This window comes from Anomalospiza imberbis, chromosome 3 (genome assembly GCF_031753505.1).
Source record: "Anomalospiza imberbis isolate Cuckoo-Finch-1a 21T00152 chromosome 3, ASM3175350v1, whole genome shotgun sequence".
NCBI lineage: Eukaryota > Metazoa > Chordata > Aves > Passeriformes > Viduidae > Anomalospiza > Anomalospiza imberbis.
The window spans coordinates 19402709-19428809 of NC_089683.1; the positions used below are offsets into that span (position 1 = coordinate 19402709).

Below are 26101 nucleotides of genomic sequence, written 5' to 3' on the forward strand. Positions count from 1 at the left end.
TGTACAGTACCCTGCCCACATATGTACTTATGAGGTTATTTCACACAGTTTGAATTCTTAATTTTTGATTTTGGATGGTGTGTTTTCCTGACAGAGAGACATAATTTTGGGTGTGTTTTGTATGTCAGAATTAAAAAGGAATATGGCAAAAAGAAAAATAGGATGGAGCATGCAACTAAAAATTCCACATATAACTTCTCTTTTTTTGTCAAAAGGAAAAAAAAGGAAAATGAAGAGAAAAAAATAACATCAATTAAACAAATTGTTGGAGAACAACTACAGAGATTTTGTTTTCAGGCAATTGAATTTTTTCAGACCAAGAGATGAGAATGTACCTGTAAAAGAAAAAAGTTTGGTTTTTTTTTTTTGAAAGAAGTGTGACAAATGCACATAGCATGTCATCTTTCAGAAAAATGACCTTGATAAAATGGCAGTGGTATGATAAATCTAAGGGTACTGTTTATTGCAGATTAAAATGCACCAATGAAAATTAAGAAACTGATTAGGAAACATTAGGCTAAAATGGGACTCACTCTTAGACACAGTTTACCACACAGGCATTTTCAGCCTATTGGGAAAGTAGAGCAGCTTTGGATGGTAGAGAATAGACTGTGTTTATTGAAAATAATTGAAAAAAATAACATCTATACCTTACCTACTTGCCTGTATTGTTACAAAACAAAATATCAGTCATGTCAAACCAGGAGAGCATTTTCTTTGAAGGCAGAGGAGCTAAACAATTCTGAGTGAAAAGAACCACTTGGTGACTGGCCAACCTATTTAAATAAAGAAAAAAAACCCAGAAAACCTATGTGTCTTTAAGATAAAGTAAAATTACAAGAAAGCATGCCACATAAATGGATTTACTACTGATGAAAGGCAGATATTTTTGAAGGCTGTATAATAATTAGCATGGCAAAGACCTACTACACTACTGTGCATACCATAGCATACCAGACAAAACTGAAGTATGGTACAAGTTTTTCCAAGACGAAAATTAATAAAAGATCTACATGACTAAAGCAGAGAAACCTTGTTTACATCCTTTTCATATGAGCATTCAGAAACTGTCTTTTTAGGGATTATTTCCTGATTGCAATTGCAGATATTTCTCTACTGGATATAAAACACTGAGTGAGAAACTTATTAAGAAATTAAAAGGAAATGAAAAAATATTGAGGGAATAGAAATGGTTAATGTGGCAACAAAAGGCATAGAAGCACTTGGCTTTATAGAATTAGGGTGGCAAATATTGTAATGAAACAAAAGACTGTTAAGAATATTTTGAGCTATTAGTAAAACTCTAAAGTACAAAAGAATACAATAAGCAAATAAATTCAGGGACATTATTTGCAGGGCTGGGAAGAAATTAACTCTGTTTGAGTGACCAGGAACCCAGAATCTGATGCTGTCATAATGGCATTTTTACCTACTGTATGGAATGAGTTGACTGAAATTCCACAGTGCCTTGGTCCAAAGAAAGGTAAAGGGCAAATTAAATATAAGTTTGGTTATGAATCTGAATTACTTTTCCTTTCAACCTGCTATGAATATCCCAGTGATAGGGAGAAATAAATCTTTAATAATACTACAAATGCTGATAAAAATCATTGACTGGAATAAAGAACTGAAGCCCAGAAATGTCTGACATTCAACTCTGCAGCCATTTGGATGTTGCTCTTTCCTACTTCTCTCTGGCTGCACAAATTTCCCCTTTTGAGTTCTGTGAAAGTATCAATATATCTCAAGCACCATGATGTGATATGTGCTAATAACTGCTGGGGCTTTTGTGGAAGCCATTGTTCTTTTAGTTATAGGCAAATGAGGAAAACTCCTGCCTTTATTCCAAAGATTCTTCATTGTATTGAAAACAGAGTACAAGACATGCAAATCACAGCACTTCTCCAAGTCTTAGTGAGAAAAATTTAAGAGCAGCTTTTTCCAGTTCTATCCAGCAATAAAACACACTGGTTCAGTAAAGAACTTCTACTTTAAAACACAGGGAAAGTTTTATTCCTAAAACCAATTTGATATTCATATTCACTCCACCAGGGAATACTTGTCTGTCTTCTGTGCAAAAAGAAAACAGTGAGCTGATTATGTACTCTGCTTACGGATGTTGTAGAGTAGTAATTTAGCTCAGTTTTGAATGTTAATTGAACAAAGTGCTTAGAGACACATTAGAATGTCTCTAATATTTTTTTTATGAGTAGCTCTGTGTTCCAAGAGTCAGTGCATCTCCTGAGACATAGAACTCATCTATGAATTAATACAATTTCTTCTGTATTATTTTAGAAATATCTTCTACTATGCCCCAGGTAGTAACTCCTAGCTAGAAGAACAGGCTAAGACCTTTTCTTCCCTCCCCTCTGCCAGTTAAATGGGATGACAAACTTCTGATTTAAATGTCATTCACTTCAGCATTGTTTTATTTTATTCTCACAATCCTGCCACATTGCTCATGATTGCTACTTTTATTGTATCGGTAGATAAATCTGATATTAAACCTATCTATAGAAAATTGAGCTGTCAAAAATCTATGTGGTAGTATAGCTTGTTGATGGAGAAAGATGCATTCTCAGAACATTATTTATTCCACTGGTTTTAGGCATCTATTGCAGTAAGGAATAAAGTACTCCTTGGATTTGCTGGTTTCTATCCACTGGTTATGGGATTGAGATCAGATGATTAACACGGACTGGACACCTAATTTCTACATTAATTCCTTAATAAATATCGAGTATGACATTTCCATCATAGTTGGGAATTTAGAGACTTGTAGGAAACAGTCAGTTAGCTAGCCTAGAAATATAACATAAATAATGTTCCAAGAGTAATCAGTAGTGAGGAAAGAAAAATAAAGTTCTTACATTTAACTTCCTTTCTCTGCTTTGTTGTCTTGCAGTCCTAGAGATCTATGCAGCTGAGGTGTTTCTGCCACTCACGCCTCCTGACTTGCACAATAGATCATGTCTTTGCCCTGAAAAAATGTATTTAAACTAGAGGTTGGAATACCTGCATAAATGCAACCTGTACAGGGCATTGTGACAGCCGCTCCAAAAAAAAAAAAAAAAGATTATGGATTTCAGCCCAAATAGTTCTGATTTTGATTCCATACTGAAAAGCCAGCAGTTTTTTCAGTAGGAATTAATCCTTTAAGTGAACATGTAGGCAGTTGTGCACCGAGGGAATATTAGAAAAGAAAAGCATTTTCATTCCTCTGCTTATTATTTAAAATCATTTATCTTTGTTTCAGGCAAAGTCCTGTATAATTTACTGGGACTTAAAACAGCAGTGGATTTTGGCTCATGTCCATGGAATTTGATAACTTCAAATTTCATAAAAATATTTTAATTAAGAATTTTTTGTGGTTGAACCATATTAGAACACATATTTGATTTCGTCTTGCATGCTACACAAATCTGTTTTGCACTTAATAAATTTACTACAAGGTCTTTAGTTGAAATAAGATAATTGTTTCTCTACACGCTTCAACACAAAAGTACCTAAACACTTTGAAGCATCGGTTAAAAAAAAATACACAATTACATGATACATTTTACATTTTTTCTTTGCAGTCTTTAACTTTTCAGCATCCATAGATCAATAATAGCAATTTAAGGTAAGAGAACTACACTAAAAGATGAATTTCCTGATGAAGTTCCAAAAAGGAGTCAAATGAGTTCCAAGAGGTGTTTTGCAAACCTAAGTGAATACGTTTTTTAAGATTTCACATTCTGTCTGTCTGTCCATTCCTCCCCTGCTTCCATTTTTGCAGTGCTTTCTCCAATTTCTCATGCACAGGAAAGAGGGACAGAAATCACCACTTTGCCTCTCATTGACAGCATGGAGAAAAGTGCTTCCTTCCTAACACTCACCCTCTCTGCTCTGAAAAAGCTTACTGGAGGACACAGGCAAAGTGTATTAAAAGAAAATCAACCACAGATGTAAGCAAAAAGCAGAAAAATTCCATTACCATTATACACACCTCACTTTGAGCACTGCGACAGAGGAGATTCTCAGGTGGGCAGGAAAGTTTTATAAAATACCGACAGCATTTTGATAGAAGCATTTATGGGGATGTACTTAAAAATAAATTCAGGCAGTTTTAAATTCTGCTTAGGTCACTGCAAAAATCAGGTTACACATTAAAGGTTTTGTGGAAAAAGTATGCCTTGTCTGAAGTTACTTATGAATTCATGTAGTTCAGATATAATACAAGATTTTAGATTAATGGTTGAAAAATTTGGCAGAGCTTACTCTTCCTCCCCTAGAAAATTATTTTTTAAGCTTCAAGCCTACTGGCTCAAGGTGAAGAATAATTTTGAAATACTTTTTCTAAGATCCTAACCTTAGAAGAATTCAGTCAGATTTCCACAACTTGCACATTGGATCAGCACAGCCTCAGCCTCCCAGATTTTATGATTACAGGCAAAAATAAAATGAAATATTATAGGTCAGATTAAGTCCCTGAAATGCTCTGGTAACATCTAAATTTATAACTGAAATTGTCAGGGCTAGTTTTTTATCCCTGAGGCCATCTGGCACACCCTGGCCACATTCCCTCTATTAAATGCTCTGGTGTTTTCAACAGGGTAGCACAAGCATGCCATGCACTGAGAAGAGAGCTGAGCTGACTTTAGCTTGATTGTGAATAGGATTTTTTCTGCAGATTTTAATCATGTTAGAGCAAAAAATGCCAGAAATTATATTAACAAACCATCAGTATGATTCAAGTCCAGTGCCTAAGTGCAGGCTGTACCACTCCTTAATTTATAAGTCACTGATGAGCCTTGTTCTAATTTAAATCAACAGCACTACCCATTTGCTCAAAATCACGTTTGTAGATGGGATAATTTTTAGCCTTTTAACCAAGTCTTGACTTTAAATAAAGGCATAAAGATAATTTGGACATACAGTCTGTCCTGTTTTTTACTCATTTCTAATCACAAGTGGCTATCTTGATTTTGTGATGGGGCCCAATTTTATAACTCTATGTTTGTATGCTTCCTTCCCCAGCTTGCTGTTTATGGTGTTGCTTCAGGAAATGGTTGTCTTTTCCTACTCCATATTCAATTCTGGTACACCTTTGTCACCCTAGAAAAATATAAAGGAAAACTATACAAAAATACATTATGAGATTGTAAGACTAAAGCTTAATACATCACAAGTATGTAACAAAGAATGTAAAATTTTTTTATGATCTCATTAGAAATTAAATATTTGACATGCCTAAAGCAGGTGTCCTCTGCCTCAGCCTGCAGTTCTTGATGGGTGACTGTGGAAGGTATCTACCATCAGATCTATTTGTGAATCCCAATATTTTTCTATTTTGAGGTGTTTTGTCAGCTGAAATGTGGTGCAAATACTCTTGACATTGACAGAGAAAAATATATGCATGATATATGATCCACATTCTGAAGGCAATGACAAAGTAATATGCTTTACTGATGATTAAAAATTTGACAAAGAAATATAAGCTACCAAACAAATTGGGAATGCAACATTTTCAAATATCAGGTATATGACTAAGAAATGCAAGGTGCTATGGAAGTCCTACACAGCCTATATAACAGCTGAGTAACTAGCAAGCCATTAGCTTTTCCCAGCCTCTGGCAACTTTCTCAAAAAACTGGCCTTTAGTCCCTGCCTTGAGACTGTTGCAGAATGTGAAAGAAAGGAAAAAGCAAGGGAGCTAATAGGGATCTTCAAGTTCCTCATTAAAAATATGTTTGGAGAATTATTTCTAAAATACAGTGCTAAATTTCAGAGGGTGAATTTATAAGAATTTTTTCTCTAATATTCCTTGAGATTGATTTGGACATGCAGAAGAAAACTACTGTGTTGCAAACACAGTAGCTCATCAAAAGACAAAAAGAATTTCAAAATTCCATTAAACAAATAATGAAATTAAATAAAATCAGCATAAGCAACTTCATATAAGAAATTTGAAAGTGCTAATGAAAAAGTGCTATATCCAGCTGCTTTGGAAAAAAAATCAATAGTGTTCTTTTTGAATTGCAGAACTTTTTTTTTTGTAGAAATGAAAGATTACTTAATAAATTAGGCCTAATTTATTTTAAGGTTTTATTACAGTATTTGGGGAGATATGTTAGCTTATAATCACATGATTCTTAAAACTTTAAGTCTAGATGTCTGACTGTAGTACCAGTTCAGTAGTAGCTGGTACAGTTTTCTACTGTAACTACCATGTTAGTATTGACCTTTGTCTATCAGAAAATATTGGAAAGACAAAACTGAATTAATTCCATAATTCTTCATCCTACAGAAACTTCTATTGAAGTTTCTAAACTTCTAAGATCTAAACTTGATGCTTCTAATTATTCATGCTAATAAACTGAATTGAGAATTGGCTGTAAGAAAGATATTATAATGGTAATGCTGTAATTTGTGAATGTTAAAACCTCAGTAAATACAATGAGCTGAAAATAAAAAAGGAAGCTGAAAATTAAATGAAACATTTTCAATAAATGCATGGTCGAAAAAGAAAACTTTAAAAATTATTTTCTTGAAATAAAATTATTACAAAATTGAGATTATGCATGTTAAAAATACAATAATGGCTATAAAGATTTATTTTAAAATAATAAAAATATTTATCACATTTGCTAAATACTGTTTTACCTGGACTTAGCATGCCTAATGTAAACAACACTGGAACCCTAAACAACACTGGAATTACAAGCAGAGTCTGCACCGTTCAAATTATTTTCTCTATGGATAACACTTAGAAACAAGTAATCCTCCTGGCAGGATTAAATCACCTGCATCAGACACTTTATTTGTGCCCAAGCTTCAGGCGGACAGAGAAGCACCTGTTTGAATTAAGTGCCTCATTGCAGTCTGACAAGACATCTTAAGATCTGAAGGAGGGAATTTAGCTGACTAAACTTAAGCACTGAGTTTATGTAAAAACACTCCTCCCTTGAGGCCTTTTAGAGGCACCAACTTCTTCTCATTAGGCTACAGTAACTTCAGGCTGTAACTTTATCAGGACACCGGACAAGATTCCTAAAATTTAGGGAGGACTTCGATGAATTCATTCCTTATCCATGGCATCTACTTAAGATATTCTACTTGTTTGGTTTTGACTGTTTTATTTTCTTGATGCTGTCTCAAAAGTACAAGTCAGAAAAACTGAAACTTCTATCACAAAAACCTGCAATATCTGGTATCACTTACAGGGAATATGCCCTAAGACTAAAATGTCTTATTTTTTAATAATTTTTTCAATAGCAGGAAATTATCAGTGCATTTAAGATTATGATTTCAGAAGGAAGGTTAGGCATAAGTCAAAAGTAAAATAACTTTTTTTTCCTCAACAAGGACAAAATCCACTTTTCTTTAATAAGAATCAAGGTTAAAGCTATAGGAAAAAGAAAGGCAGATGTCCCAGAAAAATATTTATGTTTTGCTATGTTCATCTTATCTTGGAAGCATGTTCCTCCAAATAAAAGCTGTTCCCAAGCATATGGAGCATTACATCAAAGGATAGGGGTCAAGTCAATCTATGAATGAATAAATGAATGGGTCATGGAAGCTTTATTAAAAGACAGGAAAACCCTGTGGCAAGTTTCTTAAAACTATGTGTCTATAGTCAGGCTTCTTAGCTGAGTCTAAAGCTCTTCACAGTTGGTACTTAAATACATTCTTAACATTACCTTGCACATACACTGGGGCTACTGAGTATTCTTAGAGCCAAGCATGTGCTTAGCTATGTTCCCAGATCTGAAATAGCCTATTTAGTATTTTGCAAGAGCTAAACTCTCAGGCCTTGAAAGAACCCAACCACACAACTACAATTTTTTAAACATATAGAAGGAAGATGAAAGTTCAATTCCTACAGCAGTTGTCTTTGATAATTACTTCTTTTCTACAGTGAAGACTGTAGTAATTGTTTGTAAGTCCAACACTTTTCAAAGCAGACTTAGAGGCCAAATTTTGGACATACACTTTTTAAATGTTACTCCACATTACTATGAAATAAGTGGTAGAATGTATCATCATGGGAGCAGAAATCTAAATTACTCTAGAGATATTACTGAATGAATATTCACTTGGAATTTTAGATCAATGCTGAAGATAACAAAGTTTGACTTAGTATTTTTTAACTCATAGATTCAAAATATTTATCAGATTGTGAAAACTCTGAACATTACAGATAACACAACTATAAGCTTCTTATAAAATCACCAAGTTGCAATATCGTGAATGAAATAACTACTTTTGTTAAGAAAATAATTTATTTTCCATAGTCACAACATATAATCTAGTTTCAGTTACTGTACATATATTTTCTTGCAATACTCTGACTGTCTATGAATATTGGATCCACAGATGCCACTTTTGCTGCTATAAAGGAGTGAATACAGTGTAAAACTGCCGTCAGATCCTGAAATTCAAGTTCCTGAAAGAAGTAAGAGAAAAAAAAGAAAAAAAAAAAGAATTTATTTCAGGTTTATAAACATTTTACATGAATAAAGAACAGACTAGTTAAAAAGCAATAATGGCTTTAACATGTAAATTGAATTTTTATAGGAAACTGTAAAATTTAAATTGTTAAGAAAAAAAGCTGTATAACCATACCTTGTTCACTGACAGTACCATGTATCAATTTAGTTTTCACTCTGTGATACTTTATAGTTTACATTGTACTCAGCTCAACTTGAAAGATCATTCAAATCAACTTGAAAGAACATTCAAAGTCAACTTGAAAGAACAGTCAACTTGAAAGAACATTCAAATATTGCAACATAGAATAATTCAGGTTGGAAAAGATCTTGAAAAATCACTGACTCCAACTATTAACGCAGCACTGCCAAGTCTACCAGCAAACCATGCCACTAAGTGCAACATCTACATTTGACATATCTCTGGGATGGTGACCCAACCACTCCCCGACATAGCCTGTTCCAATGCTTGACAACTTTTTGGTGAAGAAATTTTTTCCTCATATCCAGTCTAAACTTCCCCTGGCACAAGCTGAGACCATTTCCTTTCATCCTATCACTTGTAACTTGTTTGAGGCAGTTATAGAGAGTGGTAAGACCTTTCCTGAGACTCCTTTTCTCCGAGCTGAAGATCCCCAGCTCCTTCAGGCACTCCTCACATATCATGCCCATCCAAGCCTTCACCAGCTCTATGGCCTTTCTTAAAGTGAAGGGCTTAGAAGCGGACACAGCATTCCAGGGTTGATCTCACCAGTGCTGTGAGTACAGGGGGACAATCCCTGCCCTGCTCCTGCTGGCCACACTATTGCTGATACAGGCCAGGATGCCATTGGCCTTCTTGGCCACCTGGGCACAATGGTTCATGTGCAGCTGCTGTCAATCAGCACCCCCTTTCCCACCAGGCACCCTTTTCCCTGGTCCCTTCCCACCAGGCACCTTTCCAGCCACTCTGCCCTCTGCCTGTAGCACTGCCTGGAGTTGTTGTGACCCAACGGCCGGACTCTGCACTCGGCTTTGTTGAACATTATTAAAGTATTTGGCAAGTTAAGGCTGTTTGAGGATGATGAGGTATCAAGAAGGGTAGGCTGAGGAGATCACATCTTTTGTCAGCCTGTGAAGGAGAGATGAGAAGCCAGAGGCAGGGTGAAAGATAAGGTGAAGTCACACCACACCCTAATGATGCAAACAAACATGTCTGGGTATGAAATTTAGATGCCCTGATTCACAAAGAAAGGCAGAATTATGTCTAAACAGTTCTCAGATTCACTTGACTTTTTACACATATTTCATCTTCTGGGTACAAGTTAACTTTATTTTTCCCTATGAACCCATACATTGATAGAGGATAGTCTGACATACTGACATGTAAATATAATAAAAAAACAAATGTCATGTAAAAAAACATGTTCAATTTAAGTGATATTACTATGTGTAAAGTCTGCAGTTGGTGAATATTTTGTGGGGACACTTGAGACAGTTTTTGGTTTGAACAGAAGACTATTTTCAACAATCTGTTAGCTAGCTAGTTGTTTGTTGAGGCACACTCTGTATGCTTGTTTTTAAGCAAAAAGCAAAGCATTGCACTTCTGCATTTTCTGTAACAGAATTTTATAGTATGTTCTAAACAATACTGGCCCAAACAGAATATTTAGAATTCAAACTTACTGTCCCAGAAAAGCTCGCCATCACACCATTTTGCCATACAAGGCCAAGTATTTCCTAGGAACAAGTGGTTCTACTACTAATGAATTGTTCACTAGTATTTGTAGGACATGATTTTGTGACCCTATTTGGGGCACAACTGGGAAATTTTTGGGAGTGGAGGGACCTGCAGGCACAGCCTCTTCAAGGAGAGACCAGGTCTGCCCTGTGCCAGATACAGCAGGTTCTAGCCAGGTCCAACTAATGCACCGCCAGGCATGGCTGAGCCCCACAGTGAGGCAGGGTCCATCAGGGTAAATGTAGGTGAGAAAGGGCAGATAATTCCCCAAAAAGGTAACCAGGCCAGTGAAGTATGGGGTGCTCCATGGCAGTGCACGTAACACCCCTGAAGAGACTGAAACTGATGGAGAAGCCATAGTGGAGCAGAGGAAAGCATGAGTGTATTTGATCCCATGACATCTTTGTCCTAAATTTTGGGGGCAAAAAGCTCCCATTATTTCTATTTTAACTGACATATAACTGACATTTGAGGAGCAAATATGGGAGGAGGTTTCTTAAAATACATTTTATTGAGAGATATTTACTTTAAATATGAATATAAATTAATATAAACACTTCCAGGGGAAAAAACCCTCCAATGTCACTATTTAAGTCTCCTTATCTAAGTTTAATAAAACTAAAATGATGTACACAGTCATGATTATTAATGAAATCTGAAATATGAAATAATACAGGCCTCAATACATAAGTTTTCTCTCAATCAAATGTTTTACACCTACTGCAATTCCTTCTTCAAAACCAAGAAGTTAAAAAATATGACCATTCCCATTAATCTTAGATTTGTACCAAAATCAAGTGAAATCACCCAACAATTTCACTTTAGGTTCTGACATTCAACACGCTGACCAAACACAGCCAAACAAACTGAGAGAAGGGAGCCCGTCACAGAGTTCCAATTTCTCTACTCCAGCTTTATGCACTTCCAATCTATAAATATTTATGGAGATAAGCAAACAGAGGTAACCTAACAGAGACTGTAGACAGGATTTCAGACTGCTCTTACAATATTAGTTAGAAAGCTTTGGGTTTAGAAAAAGGCAAAGACAGGAATATGTCATGACTTTGAATCAGTCTTTACCAATGTCCCAGCTGCAGAGTCCTCTCTGTTTCCATCACAGTTCAGAGCATGGATCAAACTGCAGCAGCCCCTCCTCTGTATCTGAGAGAAGTTGTCTAATCTGTTGTGAATAATCTTTTGAATAGTAATATGCTGTTGTTTCTGTAAGACATAATCTACATAGAGGTGGAAGACTAGCAGTAACACTAAACCTACGTTTTATGTGACAACAGTGTTACTTTCTGCAGTTAATACTGCAAGTCTTCTATTTTTGGATTATTGTCAAGAGTGGTGCCAATTTTGAAAGTTATTACAGAGCTGAAAAGCAAAATGTATGGCATATAAGCACTCCTCATGCAATTTACCAGATGGTTCACTCCTCTTGTCTCTCACATCTTCACGATTTTATGTTAGGTTTGTGCAAGGATGAGTGTCGCCCTGATTTCTTAGGATTTTCTAAAGCCTTCTGAATTTACATTCTTGTAGAGAACTTTCTCACGCAACTTTCTGTAAACAACCTATTGTTTTGCATTCTTTCATAGAGGCGGAGAAATTTGATAGACTGGTAGTTTGTCCAGTGTCGTTGGAGAGGTGGCACGTTCACCTTCCAATCCACTGACACTTTTTGAGAACTATAAATGATTGGAGTCAGAAAAAATAAATTAGTCTCTTCATGGTGACCAAAGCTGTGGTGTGTCGTTTTTCCTTGTGTCCTCTGGTGACAGATGAGCAATCCTCTGAGTTCATAAAACAGGAGCAGAGCTCTGGAAATGTTGTCTTGCAGACCTCAGTTAGATGTGGCCACCCATGGTGGCATCAAAAAAGTGGGGCTCATCTGAGGCCTCGTGCACTAGAAGCTTCTAGAAATGCAGCTAATTACAGTAGAGTATGATCAAGAAGACCACTAATGGGGTAAGGCTGTGGAGCTTTGTGTCTGAAGGATGTTTGATCAGCGCTGGCTGCCTTTGTAATCCTGCAGTCAGCTTTGCAGTCTAGTCAGGTGTAGATAATGAGGAATAGTCACACACACCTAAGGATAAACTGGAGTAAGGATTTGCTTCCATGTAGATTACAACAGGGGTAGGGGAAGAGGACTGGGGGTTGATCTGAAAATATGGATTTATAAAAGATAAGGATGGCTTTCTGACTTGGGAGCATGTAGCTGTTGCACCGTCTGAAGACTGGGACATAATTTGTCTCTTTGCTATCTTGCCTACAGTTTTATAGGTGGAAATGCAGCCTCTCTAGCTTTGGAATGTAATATTAATTTTTCATAGAAAATAACATCAATGACACTTCTTTCAAACAAATACATTGCTCTGATAGTTTATTTTTTTAAAGTAACATTTGTCTCTGTAGTCAGTCAGGCAGATGAATAACTAATCATTTTATTTGCAGTATACCATCTAACACCACCGTAATGTTTGCTTTCCTTATCTGAGTTTGTTGCTTTTTTCTTTAATTGAGATTGTGAGTTTTTAAGGAGAATCTGTGCATGCCTAATATTTCAATAACCAAAGCTCTTTCAGTTGACTGTATGTACTGTAATAAGTAGATTAAGTACAACAAAGGCACTGGAAGAAAGACACTGAGAGAAGAACACAAAAGGTTGGATTAAGGTTGGATTAAAGCAGTGGGAGGACAAGACTGACAAACTTCCTGCTGGTACAGAAAATATAAAAAATGAGCACACTGCACTGACCTCCTTCACTGCATGTGCACAGCCAAGGAAGAAAAATATATGTTCTTATCTCATGCACCCACTATGAGAGTTGCATTTATTACATACCATAAAGAGCTTGACAGGCCTGTTTGTTGCATTATTATCATGCATGCAATTTTATTGAGAACTTCTGAGAGCTGTTGAATCACTATTTGAACAAGACATGAGCCTGTATCACATGAAAGGCAAATAATGCAGAAGCTGTCAGTGTTATTGTGCCCTGTGCATTTCACGACTTTTAGGACACTGCTAGGCCTCAGTGTATGTTATTTGTTGACCAGAGCAGAACTGTTACCGCTGTATTGTTCAAGATATGTTTTCTAATCAGACTGATTTTTTTTTTAGTTGTTGTGGGGTTTTGTTGTTGTTTGTTTTTTGTTGGTTTGGTGTGGTTTGGGTTGGGGTTTTTATTTCAGGTTAAAAGCCCAAATAAAGATATCCAGGTTTTAGCTGCAGACAACATCGAAGTCAAAATGGAAACCAAAATTCTAAATTAGGTTCTATATCTCAGCAAGTATATCAGGGCTTGGTAGCCATATCATGGATGAGAAGAATATGCAGGGTTCTTAAATTATCTTCTTGTTATATACAAGAAACTTATGAGATCAGCAATATCTAGTTGAGACTTCAATATGTCTCACAATACTCTATTGACCCCAATGGTTTATTATATTTTTTCCATAAATATTTAAGACTAAGTAAGATGAAAAGAAAAGGGAAATGCTCAAATCAAATATACTTGGTTAAAAAGTCTTATTTTTTCCAATATATAGCTACAGTTTAGCAAAGGGAAATAAAGTATTAATACAAATCTTAAAGTATTAATCCTATATTTTTTTTCTTTTAGAGAAACCTTGAAAATTTGAGTAAAGAATATCAACTATTACTAAGATTACTTGTAATTTCTCAATACTAAATACAGGGTAAGTTCAGGGAAGTATTGAAGTGGGAAAAATAAGAAGTTGTAGGGAATATGAAGAACCTGAAGGAGAAAAAACTGACAGGAATCTTTTCCTTATTATCTCCTTTCAACAGAAAAAAATTTAAATAGAGGAATGAACTGTTCACTTAAAACTAAAATGCACAGGAAGAAGTACTTGGCTTAAAATTTAGGAGCCAAAATAGAAGAAGAAGAAGAAACATCACATCTAGCCAGTAAACAAGACACAGAAATAGAATTCCCAAGTGTGATTTTTCTTACCCCCAAGAATTCATAGTAATATAAAATTAGACATACTTTGGAAAATTCTTTTGCAGCCTTGACTCTCTGTTTTCCACCAAGGGAATGTAAGTCATCTGCATCAAGCTTTCTTTTGTGCATAGTGGCTCATTCACCCAGGAAAAATGAAAGTTCTACTATTTGATAACATTTTTGTTTCTCGTTATTGGCTGCATTTCACTGTATAGCACCATCTGGCCCTGAAATCTCTTTCAGTGCAATAAGCAGAGGCAAATACTGGATTGTACTATGGGTATTAGTACTGGGCATTTTCCAGCCAGCCTGTAGCTCTCAAGTCTAAGAAATCATACCATTTAGGTGGTGGGCATACAGTTGATTATATATACCAGTTATCTGAAGTGGAGAGGCTGCACAGCTGTGTCCCAGTCCCATTTAATGTGAAATCCTAGTGGGTACATTGCACTTTGCAGAGACAGTTGTAAAAGGTGTAATCACTGAAATTCTGATAAATCCTTAGCTACTTAGTAACAGCCTTTCCTCTGGCCCTTAATGAGCTTTTTCTGGGATCTTCCGGTACTTGCAACACATATGTACTTTGAGGTACATAGCTATTAAGAATTCTGTGTGAACCAATCCCATATCAATTTCCATCTGATACTTTCAAGGTGAATTTTGCCAACTACAAGATGTTTTCATTAGAGCTATGTAAAAGAATAATTTTAATGTTTTAACAAATCTGCCTCCTGAACAAAATTTACTGCAAAATTATCATAAGGACTCATTTTTAATAATTTTACAGATAACCAAATTTTCATATAAATACTAAAATTTACAATTTTTCTATCAAAGAGTAAAGTTGGGTAAAACCCAATCTAATTTGCACAAAAATAAAAAGAAAATAAAATTTTAAAAATCAGATTGTTTACCACAACAGAAAGAGGAATGATACAGTATTAAAGTAACAGAATTCCATTACAAGCAATGGAATTGCAGTCCTTGGCTAATCACACACAGGAACTAGCTAATTATTTAATGCACAGAGATACACAAAGTAGCTTATGCATGAGTACAATCTTCCTGTCTGACCAGAAAAAAGTTATGTAAGCTCACTGCAGCAGATGATCACATATAAAATGAAGACAGTGGTCCTTTTCTGTCTCCAAGGACTACTGTGAGAAATGAAGTGGAAATGGCCTGCTACAAGACAAATTATTATACATTGCATTTTGTAACAGCTATTATGACATCTTTTAAAGTAGAGCCAAGAGGCAACTCAGCTCAAGCTCGCTGATGAAATCCTGAATAATTTACTAATACAGATGTATAAAGAAGGATATATTGCATGTACTGTAACTTTATGATAAATAAGGAAAGTTATGGACTTTTTCCTTACAATTATTTTAAACACTAGAAGGATAGGTAACATATATCTTTTGTGTATGGTCAATATAGAAAAATATCACTTTGTAAGTGACTTTAACCTGTACAACTTCAGTTAAGAGTATTCGAAAACTTTCATAGGTCTTCAGATACTTTTCTCTTGTTTCACTGGCTTTTGTCAACCAAAACCCACTTGAACAACACTCTTATCTTCCTTTTCTATGCCATATCATGCCAAAGTTCTCCTCCTTTTTAAAACCACATAACTGAAAAACTCTATTTTTTTATTCAACATCAAGTTTCGGATCAAATTTTATTTTTACTTTATCCTTTTTAAATGCAATTTTTGGACATATCTACTGTAGGTTGACAGAATAACTTTAGAGAAATTATCTTTCTAAAAGAGTAAAATACTATCAATACACAACTTAATAATAGGCTTGTAGAAATAGTAAAATAAATTGATGGGTATTACATTGCTTCCATTTATTGTGGAGTTTCTAAAGAATCAGCATAAAAGGATAAGCTGTGATGTGTTCACGATATGTATATCCCAGTAAATGGGATTTCTGATGCCTTGACAGTAATTTAATGTCATGTTTAACTAAACTGAAAAACAGGATGTTGCTTACCTTTGTCTCAATTTGTTTGGTGTCTAGATTTTGAAAAAGCAGCTTTACTCTTGTTTTCCCATCATCTGATGAGCCTTTGAGCTGAGAGAATTTAAACCTCCACAGCACATTCTAAAAAAAAAGAAATTTGATTAAGGACTCTGCTACATGTTTTTACCTAGAACTACAGAATGATGATCAATATATGTGTACTAAAATAAAGCACTACAGCAGTAATGCAGTACATGATAACTGGCTCTTTGCATAGCAATTAAAATTAACATTTCTGTACCCTTTGTGAAAGCAAAAGATGCAATATTAAAATTCATTAATTAAACTATTTTGAAATTCTCTGAGATATAAAAGTTTCAGTTGCCTACATAAAGCATAAAGAAGGCAAAAGCTTAATTCCATAAAGATCCATGAGGATATTTGTATCAATTTCAGTATGAATACGATTCCATGCCACATCTTGATCTTTCGTATTTCAGCTGGCTCATTTGCATAACTTAGATAATTGTGACTTACACAGATAATGCATAGCTGAACTTACTGATGTGTGAAATGTGGTTTGAAGTTCTCAAAAAAGCTATACAAGTGCAAAAACATTATTATTGATCAAAGTCTCAGAAGCCACAAAAATGTGTCCTACATTGTGCGTTTGTAAAATATATGACTTCTAAGCTTCTTGGTCTCCCACAGGTTTATGCATGGCATCTTAGTAGTGTTGGCAAACTCTAGATTGACAGATATGCTTTAATATTTATGGAGATATTTCATAAAAACAAAAATTGGGAAATTATTTTTGAAATCAAGGTAATTTTCTGTACTTATCTGAATGTTTTCTATTCATCACCTGAAAAAGAATAATTTAAAAAAATCCACATGGTAATAACTTGCACCCTGACTTCCTGTTGATGTTTCCTTTAATACCTATAATCTTAATGAAAATTCTCTGCAAATGTTGAAGTGTGCTTCAGTCCCTGGACACTGCTGAAGAAACACAATTTAAATACTTGAGAGCTTATTTCAAAAGCACACATGGAAAAAAGTTTTCTGTGTTCCATTTTCCAATATGACTCTTCTCAAAATATTTTTGTTGATTAGACCAGTGCTACCAGTTGGCTTCAGAACCCTATTCATAGTTTAAAATGGAATGTCCTATAAATAAAAAACTATCTCCTGATTCCCTGCAGACATAAATGTCAATGAGGTCTTAGAGAGATAGATGAAGAAAAACTGAAGTATGCTATGCACTGTGATGGTGCTTAAACTTTACATTCATGAACAGATTTTGACTGGGTTCAGAGGGCCTAATTAGACCACCTGAAAAGTGTTAAAAGCTTAAATGAGTTTGGCTCTAAGCAGTATAGATGAATGTTTGCTATGCAATAACTGCTAAGGTGGAGATGAATCAAGAACTTAGGAACAATTTAGTAATAATAAGCATTGCTGGAGTCATCATCTCTCTCAACAGCTGACACCGAGTGGGAAAGATGAGAAGTAGAGAGCTCTGGAAGATGGCAGAAAATCCACACTTTGGGATCCCTTTCTATTGGAGGAGCGGCTGGAGGCACAGGATGGGGAAGATGAATCAACCAAGCCAACAAGATAAAAAGAATCTCTACAGTGAAATATAAAGCAGATGCAGGCTACAGAAGTATCTCAGTGATGGCCCCCAAAAAAATAAAAGCTGAATGAATTAAGCCCATCAAGAGCCTGGAATAGAATATGCAGGAAAAGAAACTGTTCTAGAAAAGTTCTTTAAAGATACATTTCTTGTGCTGGAGAGATGAATGAGAATATGGGAGAGAAAAAAACCCTGCAGACAGCATGGTCAGTGAAAAAGGTGCTGCTCCTGAAAGACTGCACCTGGTGGGAAGGACCCACACTGGAGCAGTTCATGAAGAGCTGCAGCCCATGGGAAGAACTCATACAGGACTCTGGAGGACTGCCTCCTGTGGAAGGGACTCCATGCTGGAGCAAGAGAAGAGTGTGAGGAGTTTTCCTGAGGAGGAAGGAGGGGCAGAGACAACATGCGGTGAACTGACTACAGCCCCCACTTCCAACCCACCTGTGCTGCTAGAGAGGAGGCGATAATGAAAATTGGGAAGCGGAGAAGGGTGGGGGGAAGATGTTTTAAGATCTGTTTTTTATTTCTCATTAGCATACTCTTATTTGATTGGCAATAAATTAAACTGATTTACCTAAGTGGAGTCTGTTTTGCCCACGATGGTCACTGGTGAGTGACCTCTCCGTGCCTTTATCTGGACCCACAAGCCTTTAGTTGTATTTCCTCTCATCTGCCCAAATCATGAGGAAGCCAGGGTCACCCCCCGACATTCCAAAGCAAAATTTATTGTGCTTTTTATTTTAGAATTTGTAATAAGAAAGCCCCTTTAAAATTGTTTTTCAAAGCGTAAAAAAGAATGTCTTTCAATGAGTTCATGAGCTGGTTGCTCATTTGAGATTTGAGACTTATTTGAGATATTTGACATAAATTTGAGATCCAGAGTTATAGAGCAGACAGGGGACTCGCCTTTATTTTGATAATCCTCTGAACACCTGCTGGGGTGTAAGAGCATTCTTTGCATCAATAGAAGACCTTAATTTTTTCTTTAACTCCAAGAAAAAATAGATTCCTTAGTAAAATTGCTATGTCCCTAATGAACTGTTAATTGCTTGACCACTTTAAGAATCTTTTTTGCATCGGTAGGAAATATTCTGAAATAGCTATGCATATGGGAAAACACAGTAAACTTCAGCTGGCAATTATGGGAAGTAAGATGAACTGCAGAAGTCACCCATTACTGCCTCACTCAGGCTTGAGGATGCAGAGAACATCTCCATCTCTCACACAGATGAAGAATAAATATACTTGAGCTCTCCATAATTTTTACTGTTTAGCAATGGAATCAGTCTTTCTGCTGGTATTCTGTGTTTCTCCTTAGGTAAGCAAAAATAATTCATCTAAATCCTCCTCATCATCAATACTGAAGATAGGTACTGTGACACAAAGTCCTACTAATAGAGTAAGGTTATAATTTTAAAGGTGAGAGTACATGCAATCATTCTTCACATTTAAAAGAAACCCTTTCGATAGGCTAGAGAGCTTACTTCTTACTGTTAATTTGTGGTTACATGCAAAATGTGCATAATTGCAAAATGTGCAAGAAGCAGGATTCCAGAACGCAGTATCACCTGAGGAAGAGAAGTGTATACAAAAGTATGTTCCGAAATTTTATTCTGCTTCATGGGATGCACACTTGATTCACCTAAATTCTCATGCAATTTTGTTCATTATTTCTCTGCACTAAGACTTCAATAGATTTGAAATCTGGGGGCATTTTGGCCCCAAACCCACAAAATGCCGAAATGCAAAAACTAAATCCTGCATCAATATTTCAAAATGCTGTGTGTTCCCTCTTTTCTCAGAATGTCTGACTGAGTTTTTAAAAAGTATTTGAGAAGGCCGACCTTCTACTGAACAGTTCTATTAATGCAGAAACGTTTTTTGTTTATATGTTTACTTCTACAGTCAAAAAAGTGTTAAAATCCACTGAGAATAATATACATTAAAGTACCACTAAATGATACAGAAAATAGTAGCATTATAGACAGGGCTTGGAAGTTGGCATGTATCGCTAACCATTCTCTGGAGGCACTTTCTAGATAGTCACTGTTTTGCAAGATAAGTGCATGTAATCTTTTAGATTCTGACTTTGAAAAACATTTGCCTTTATTCTGTTTATTTTAGAATTGACCTAAATTTCTTATGATGGAAGAATATCTAATCCTTTTTTATATCCGTAGCTTCAAAACAAATAGAATGAGATGACATTTCATTTTTTTCATGACTTGTAATCTTTTATAAATCTTGAAGTTTCTTCATTATAACAAACCAAGTTCTCTGCTAAATATAACCTTCTTTTGCTTTTATCACTTGAAAAGGAAGTTACTTTTTTTTTATATCTTTCTTCAAAATATATCTTTACATGCTATACAAATATAATCATCCATCTGAAGTCCCAAAATGACTACATTTCAGTAGGGCTAAATAAATAAATAGGTCAGTATATTGGAGGAATGAATATTGGACATAAACATAAAGAAATGGCAATAGATGATAACTTCAATAACAATAAAACAATACAGAGTTATGTTTTCCTTTTCTTTTACTCTTACCTTAGTTTTACTGTCAAAACAGGTAAATCCTAGAGCAAAGTCGACTGTGAAACACAGGGTATCCCCTTGCCAACTGCACATATATGTTTTAGACTGAAAAAAAAAGTATGATTTTTGAAAGGACAACCATTACTGTAAATTATCATAATAAAATAATATTTTATGCAAGTATTTTTGGCTGGGAAGACACTCAGCTGACAGCACTGGTACTGCTTTATATTACTATGTTTGAAAATGATCAAAAACTTCTGACTGTAAATCAGTGTCACATCTGTCAACTAGACATTAACTGGAGGTCTTTTATATTTCAAGTCACTCTTCTACAAAATTAATATATTCTTGAAAACCAACCCTTGCAAAACGCAATAGAACAAACAAAACCAAATCTGACTACTCTAAACTTTTGGAAGACTGCTTTGACCTGAGCTATTAATGACTTCTGATATCACTTCCAACAAATGTGCAGGCAACAGTGCACACTGTTGCCACAATGTTTAGTCATTGCAATCTAATTATAGAAAAGCATTCTGTCTGCTTGACCTGTCCGTCTGATTTAAACTTTGTAGAGAATTTTTCTATTTTACAACACTTTTTAATTTGGGTCTGGTGACACGCCGGCGCAGCCCTATGCTAAGGTTAGTTAATGTAATTTCATAGTAAGATCTAATAGCTATCACATCTTGGTTAGCACTGATACCTGCCAGACACTGCTATCTATTCACCAATTCCATGATAAACTTTCAGATTAGAAAGGAAAAAAGTTTGTTTTATTAACAAAACTCAGAAGTTCTGGATAAACTTATGAGTAAGCTTTACAGTAAAAAGTCAGTTAACTCCTTCCAGGCATTTCTAAGTCTCACTAATTGAGGTATATGACATTCTGGAAAGACATGAACGAGATTTACTGCAATATGGAGCAGCCTGAAGACATTCACCATTGACAGCCATAATAGCAAAAAGCCCATTGCTTTCAGCACAAGTAGAGATCAGATCCTGTCTCCAGGCTTTCCTTGACACACCTTACCAGGTGTTCTTAAGATTATACCCTTGTGCCTTATGAGATTTGGATTTTTTTTGTTTCTTCCAAGGAAGCAATACTTCACCGTGATTGATATACCATAAATCTCAATGTTACCTCATGCTTAGACATTTGTTTACACAGAAATTTTGTATCTGGATAATTTCTTTTAGTTAAAAAGAAAACCCAAACCCTTTTAAACACAAGAATTCCCTAGAGGAGACTGAGAGCATTAATAAAACCTGCTTAAAATGCAAACTGCCATTCGAATATTTTTTTTTTTTTTTTTTTTTTTTTTTTTTTTTTTTTTTTTTTTTTTAAATTTCAGTATAGTCTAAAACTTCTGGATGATTGTAAAGGTTTCCTCACTCCAGTATTAATAAAAATAGCTAGTTATACTAAAATAAGCATTTTTGAGTTTCAGTTATGACATTTTAAAAAGGATTTTGAAAGGGCTAGGAGTAATATTAGTGCAGATTAGTATTATAATCATCTCCACAATAATGGAGATGCATAATATTTCTGAATAAATTATTTTGCTCTTTTGTGCTCAAAGATCATATTATTTGGCATTTAAAAAGATTTCAGTGATTGATTTTCAATTAGAATGACATTTACATATCCTTACATTTTATTCAGTAATTAGAAGGTGGCATTTAGCACCAGCCGTAACTTATTCTCCATTATTCTCCAATTAAAAAGGTCATACTAGCTGAGCTCTGACTGAGCAAAGCAATTTTTAAAACGAATAAAATTAGATTCCCCTAATGGGTAAGTATCAAATTGCTCAGCCACAAATGGTGAATACTAAAATGAACTATGCACAAATAATGAGCTTGGAGTATTTTAAAAATATTCACTATCAGGAAATAATGGAACCAGTTTGGAAATTATTCACAAATACTAGAGACAAACATAATATGCTCAATTTTCACTGTTATTAAAAATATATATGTGTGTTGTACTTACAAAACAGACTCAGAGGGTTTTCTTTACAACAGAATTAGTTTGTATTTTGCCATATGAATTTAAAAGCCTGCTCATGGCATCTCCTCAGTGACCTTGAACAGGTTCTCAGAAAGCTCTATCGTAAGGACCCTCACCTTGACTCATTGACCCTAGGACAGAGCATTATTCCTTTCCATTTTTGCTTTTGGAATAAGCTTCCCATACACTTGCAATTGTGATCATCCTTGGCTATCTACAACCATTGTTTACATGGAAATTTAACATCAGAGGTCTTGGTTCAGGCATCTTGAAGTGAATTTTGCAAAATTAAAAAAAAAAAAACAAACTCAAGAAACAAAACAAAACAAAATCCACTGGATAGCAGCCAGCTTGCTAAGTCACACTATAAACAACAGAGAGAAGAATAGGCCTCATAGTGCAATAGCTAAGAAAATTGTACTATACGACCTAGAACAATCATCTAATGTTTTCTGAACCATGTAAAGATCCATAGAATATTATATTTGGAACAAAAGACAGTAACAAAACTTTTACCTGTATAATGTTCAGGTATCAGTATCTCAATTAATTTTCTTTTAACTCATAAAAAGATCATTAAGTTGATAATACCACTGTTCAAATACCAAAAGAACACTGCATCTTACTAATTTATGACAGAATTCCTGAGACAGACCTCCTGTCGCTGACCAGAAGCATGACTCTGTCTACCTCCGGCTCTGGCATCTGTCCTCCAAGACCCTGAGAGGGCCTAATATTTACAATGACTACACATATACACTCATTCTCTTTCCCATAGACAAAGATTTCCCTGAAATAATTCAGATTTGAACTGTGTTTGGTGGTCAAGAAACAACCAAGTATAGCACTCAATGCCATGATCTATTAACAAGGTGGTGATCATTCTGGTTGGACTTGATGATGTCACAGGTCCTTTCCATCAGTTTTTACAAAAAGGCAAGGACATGGGACAGTTTACTTCAGTACTCTAAGAGAAAGACTGATGTAGGGTTCTGTGTAACAGTGAGAGACATTACAAATATAAACAATGATGAGCCAATTAATTTCAAAACCAGGTTTATGTTTATGAGTTACTATTACTCTTTCCCTCATGGGAGAGGATGTGTTTGTAAACAGATCAGCTAATACAAAAAGAAGGGCTTTGAACTCAGTTTATAGGTGTTAGGGACCCAAGACAAGAGGTGAGTAAACACTCAAACTGGATAGTGAATGCATGGAAAGAGACAACAAGAGGGACTTATTTCCACTCAGAGAGGAGAGCACCCAGATATATGCTTCTGCTGTATGAGAGAGACAAAGCCTGAGGGACAAACAGAAAGAGGGACCACTTCATGGGGAGTCACCAGGCTGTGATGAGGCTGAAGTACAAAGACTGGGTGCAAGTACCACTGCAGCCAAGACACAGATGTCTGGGGAAGGAAAGGCAAGGATAAAGAGGAACCCTCCTCTTCATTTTCCTTTTTTGTGTTGGTGTCCTTGTCCCCATTAAGATGAAGTACAATGGCAGAAGGAAGCATGAAGGCCCCCTGGATCCCAGAGAGGCCTTTTGATTTCTCCACACACGTGGGTCTCCCATGGAAGTTAAAATCATAAATACATTTGGTTTCTTCTGTGTCTGGGCAATCCAAATGCTTCTAAATAAATTATTACATGCAATAGATTTTATTGCAATAGACTTTTGTTATTGCTGGAATATGAGTTTATTGCAGTGCTTTAGATATCTAGAGGGCTTAAATTTGCCCATGTTCTGCCACAGGCATCCAGTGTAGTATCTCTGGATTCTTTTTTGAAGACATAGAGTCCTTAATGTTACTTAATGATGTGGGGTTGTATTCTGTCCAAGAAATAGGGGTTCACCTTGCTTTTGTTTTTCAGTAAAATTCTTTAAAATCAAGATTAATAACAATAACTGTCAGTTGAGATAGCATATTCTGAGATCATCAACAAAGATTCTTAGTAAAAATACCATTTAACATAATTTTTTAAGAATCAGGGCACCAACCTTTTCAGTCAGTACTCATTTTCCTAAGTTCATGGCAGTAAGTTTTCTAAGGATCAAGTGAAACTCAGTGATGTTGCTCATCTAAGTGTAACAGAAAAATGACATAGTGTATATTCATTTTAAAGGATATTATTTTTATAACTCTGTTGGTCCAAATGTCTCATTAGATTTCTAATTTCAAAAATTCAGTTGATGATTGGCTACATTGCAGTTAATTATTGTCTTGCATGAAGGAAATCCTCATTTTGCTTTAACTGTGGCACTAATATGCAGTGTATTCCTTAATTTTGGACTCGGCCATGTTCTATTGAGCAAGAATTTTAGTGTTTTTAATCAGCCAAAATACAGAAATAATACATACCTTCTAGTCTAAGTGAATACATATTGGGCATGCACACGACTTTGTTGGTTTATTTTCCAAAAAGCAATTTGAAATTTGGCAATACCATTACACTTTCCTGCTTGAACTACATATTTTCCTTGCTATGCTGTTAACTACTTTATAAAGATATACTTTTACTCTAAGATGAGCTGTAACGGTTTATTACACGTACATGGGATCACAGACATTATTTCTCACTATACTCATGATATAGAATTTAACACACATTTTCTAAAAATAAATTATAACCAGACAGCACAGCATTTAGGCAATAGCCATATCCATGCAGTGCACATACTGCATACTGCATTCACTTACTCACTTTAAGTTAAAGTATGTGCTTCTATGTGGAAATAATATGCCATCAATGTAAAAAATGCTAAAATCTTTTTTAAAATTTGCCTTTTCTTAGAAAAAGTATTTACATTAAAATTAAATTATGCCATGAATCCAAAGAATATATTTTTTGTGTCGAATACTCCAGCATTGCCAATTTGAACTGATAAAATTTTAGCATACTCCAAATATCACTTCTGCTTGTTTCTTTTTACTTCTGAGACCAAATCCCTCCCCATGTTAAATTTAATATTTTTCTTCATTTTTCTGTCAATGTCAGTAAAAAATGGGAGGAATTTTTTAGGACTTGTCAGACGAACTTAAATGCCTGAAAGAGAGAAGGACCTAAATGATGTGGGTTTTTATTCTGTATTAGAAATAAAATAATGTACACCAGCATTTAAGATACAGTGACAGGGAGGGAAAAAATTATAGCAATAGCAGAGGGTTTGGAACACAGATTCTTGCATTAAGACTTTATACAGCTGCTTTTTACAAGCTTCTAAATCATACAGGGGTGACAGGAGTAAGGTGTCTTAATGCATCCTATGTATTTACAAAAATATAGAGTTTGATAAAAGCCCTCATATGGCACCAGGTATGTAAAAAAAAGTATTTTCAAAAATTCCCCTTTTAGTATTAAAAAAATTCTAAGCAGGATGTGAAAATGAAGATAAGAGCAACCAGAGTTATTATGGTTGTACTGAGAAATATATATCAGCCCACACATAGAGAGAGTACTAGAAGGCAAATGAAACCCCTTAATTCTGAACACAGCCTGCAAAACCTCCAGGAGTCCTTTTGCATAGAATGACTAATGCTAAACAGAAATGTTTTTTAAACTTTTTTCACTGCAGAATCACTGAATTAAAAATGTAGATGCTTTGGCTTTCTCATATTTAAAAAAAAATGGTTTTTTAGTGTGAAATATTTTATATATAGTCTTTATTTAAAAAACAAAACTTTCAGAACATGTTTACAAGGTATATCAAAAACATTGTTATTCTGAATTCACATTATATATAAGAAAATGAAGCAACAGTGAAA

The 26101-nt window shown here is 35.1% G+C and overlaps 1 protein-coding gene across 3 annotated transcripts in view; it reads right to left on the minus strand.

Annotated features, from left to right (window-relative positions):
* Positions 1–280: 280 nt before the first annotated feature.
* The window catches only part of SNTG2 (syntrophin gamma 2), a 214567-nt gene continuing 188746 nt past the window's right edge, over positions 281–26101 (minus strand). For 2 of the 3 annotated variants that reach the window (XM_068183557.1, XM_068183559.1), the window contains exons 15-18: positions 20330–20422; positions 16166–16276; positions 8310–8428; positions 281–5097 (exon numbers count right to left, since the gene is read on the minus strand). In XM_068183557.1, the coding sequence (XP_068039658.1) occupies positions 5073–5097; positions 8310–8428; positions 16166–16276; positions 20330–20422 (348 nt within the window). In that variant the 3' untranslated portion in view covers positions 281–5072. Of the gene's footprint in view, positions 5098–6335; positions 8429–16165; positions 16277–20329; positions 20423–26101 lie in introns of those variants that run through there. The other variant, XM_068183558.1, reaches the window with a different exon arrangement.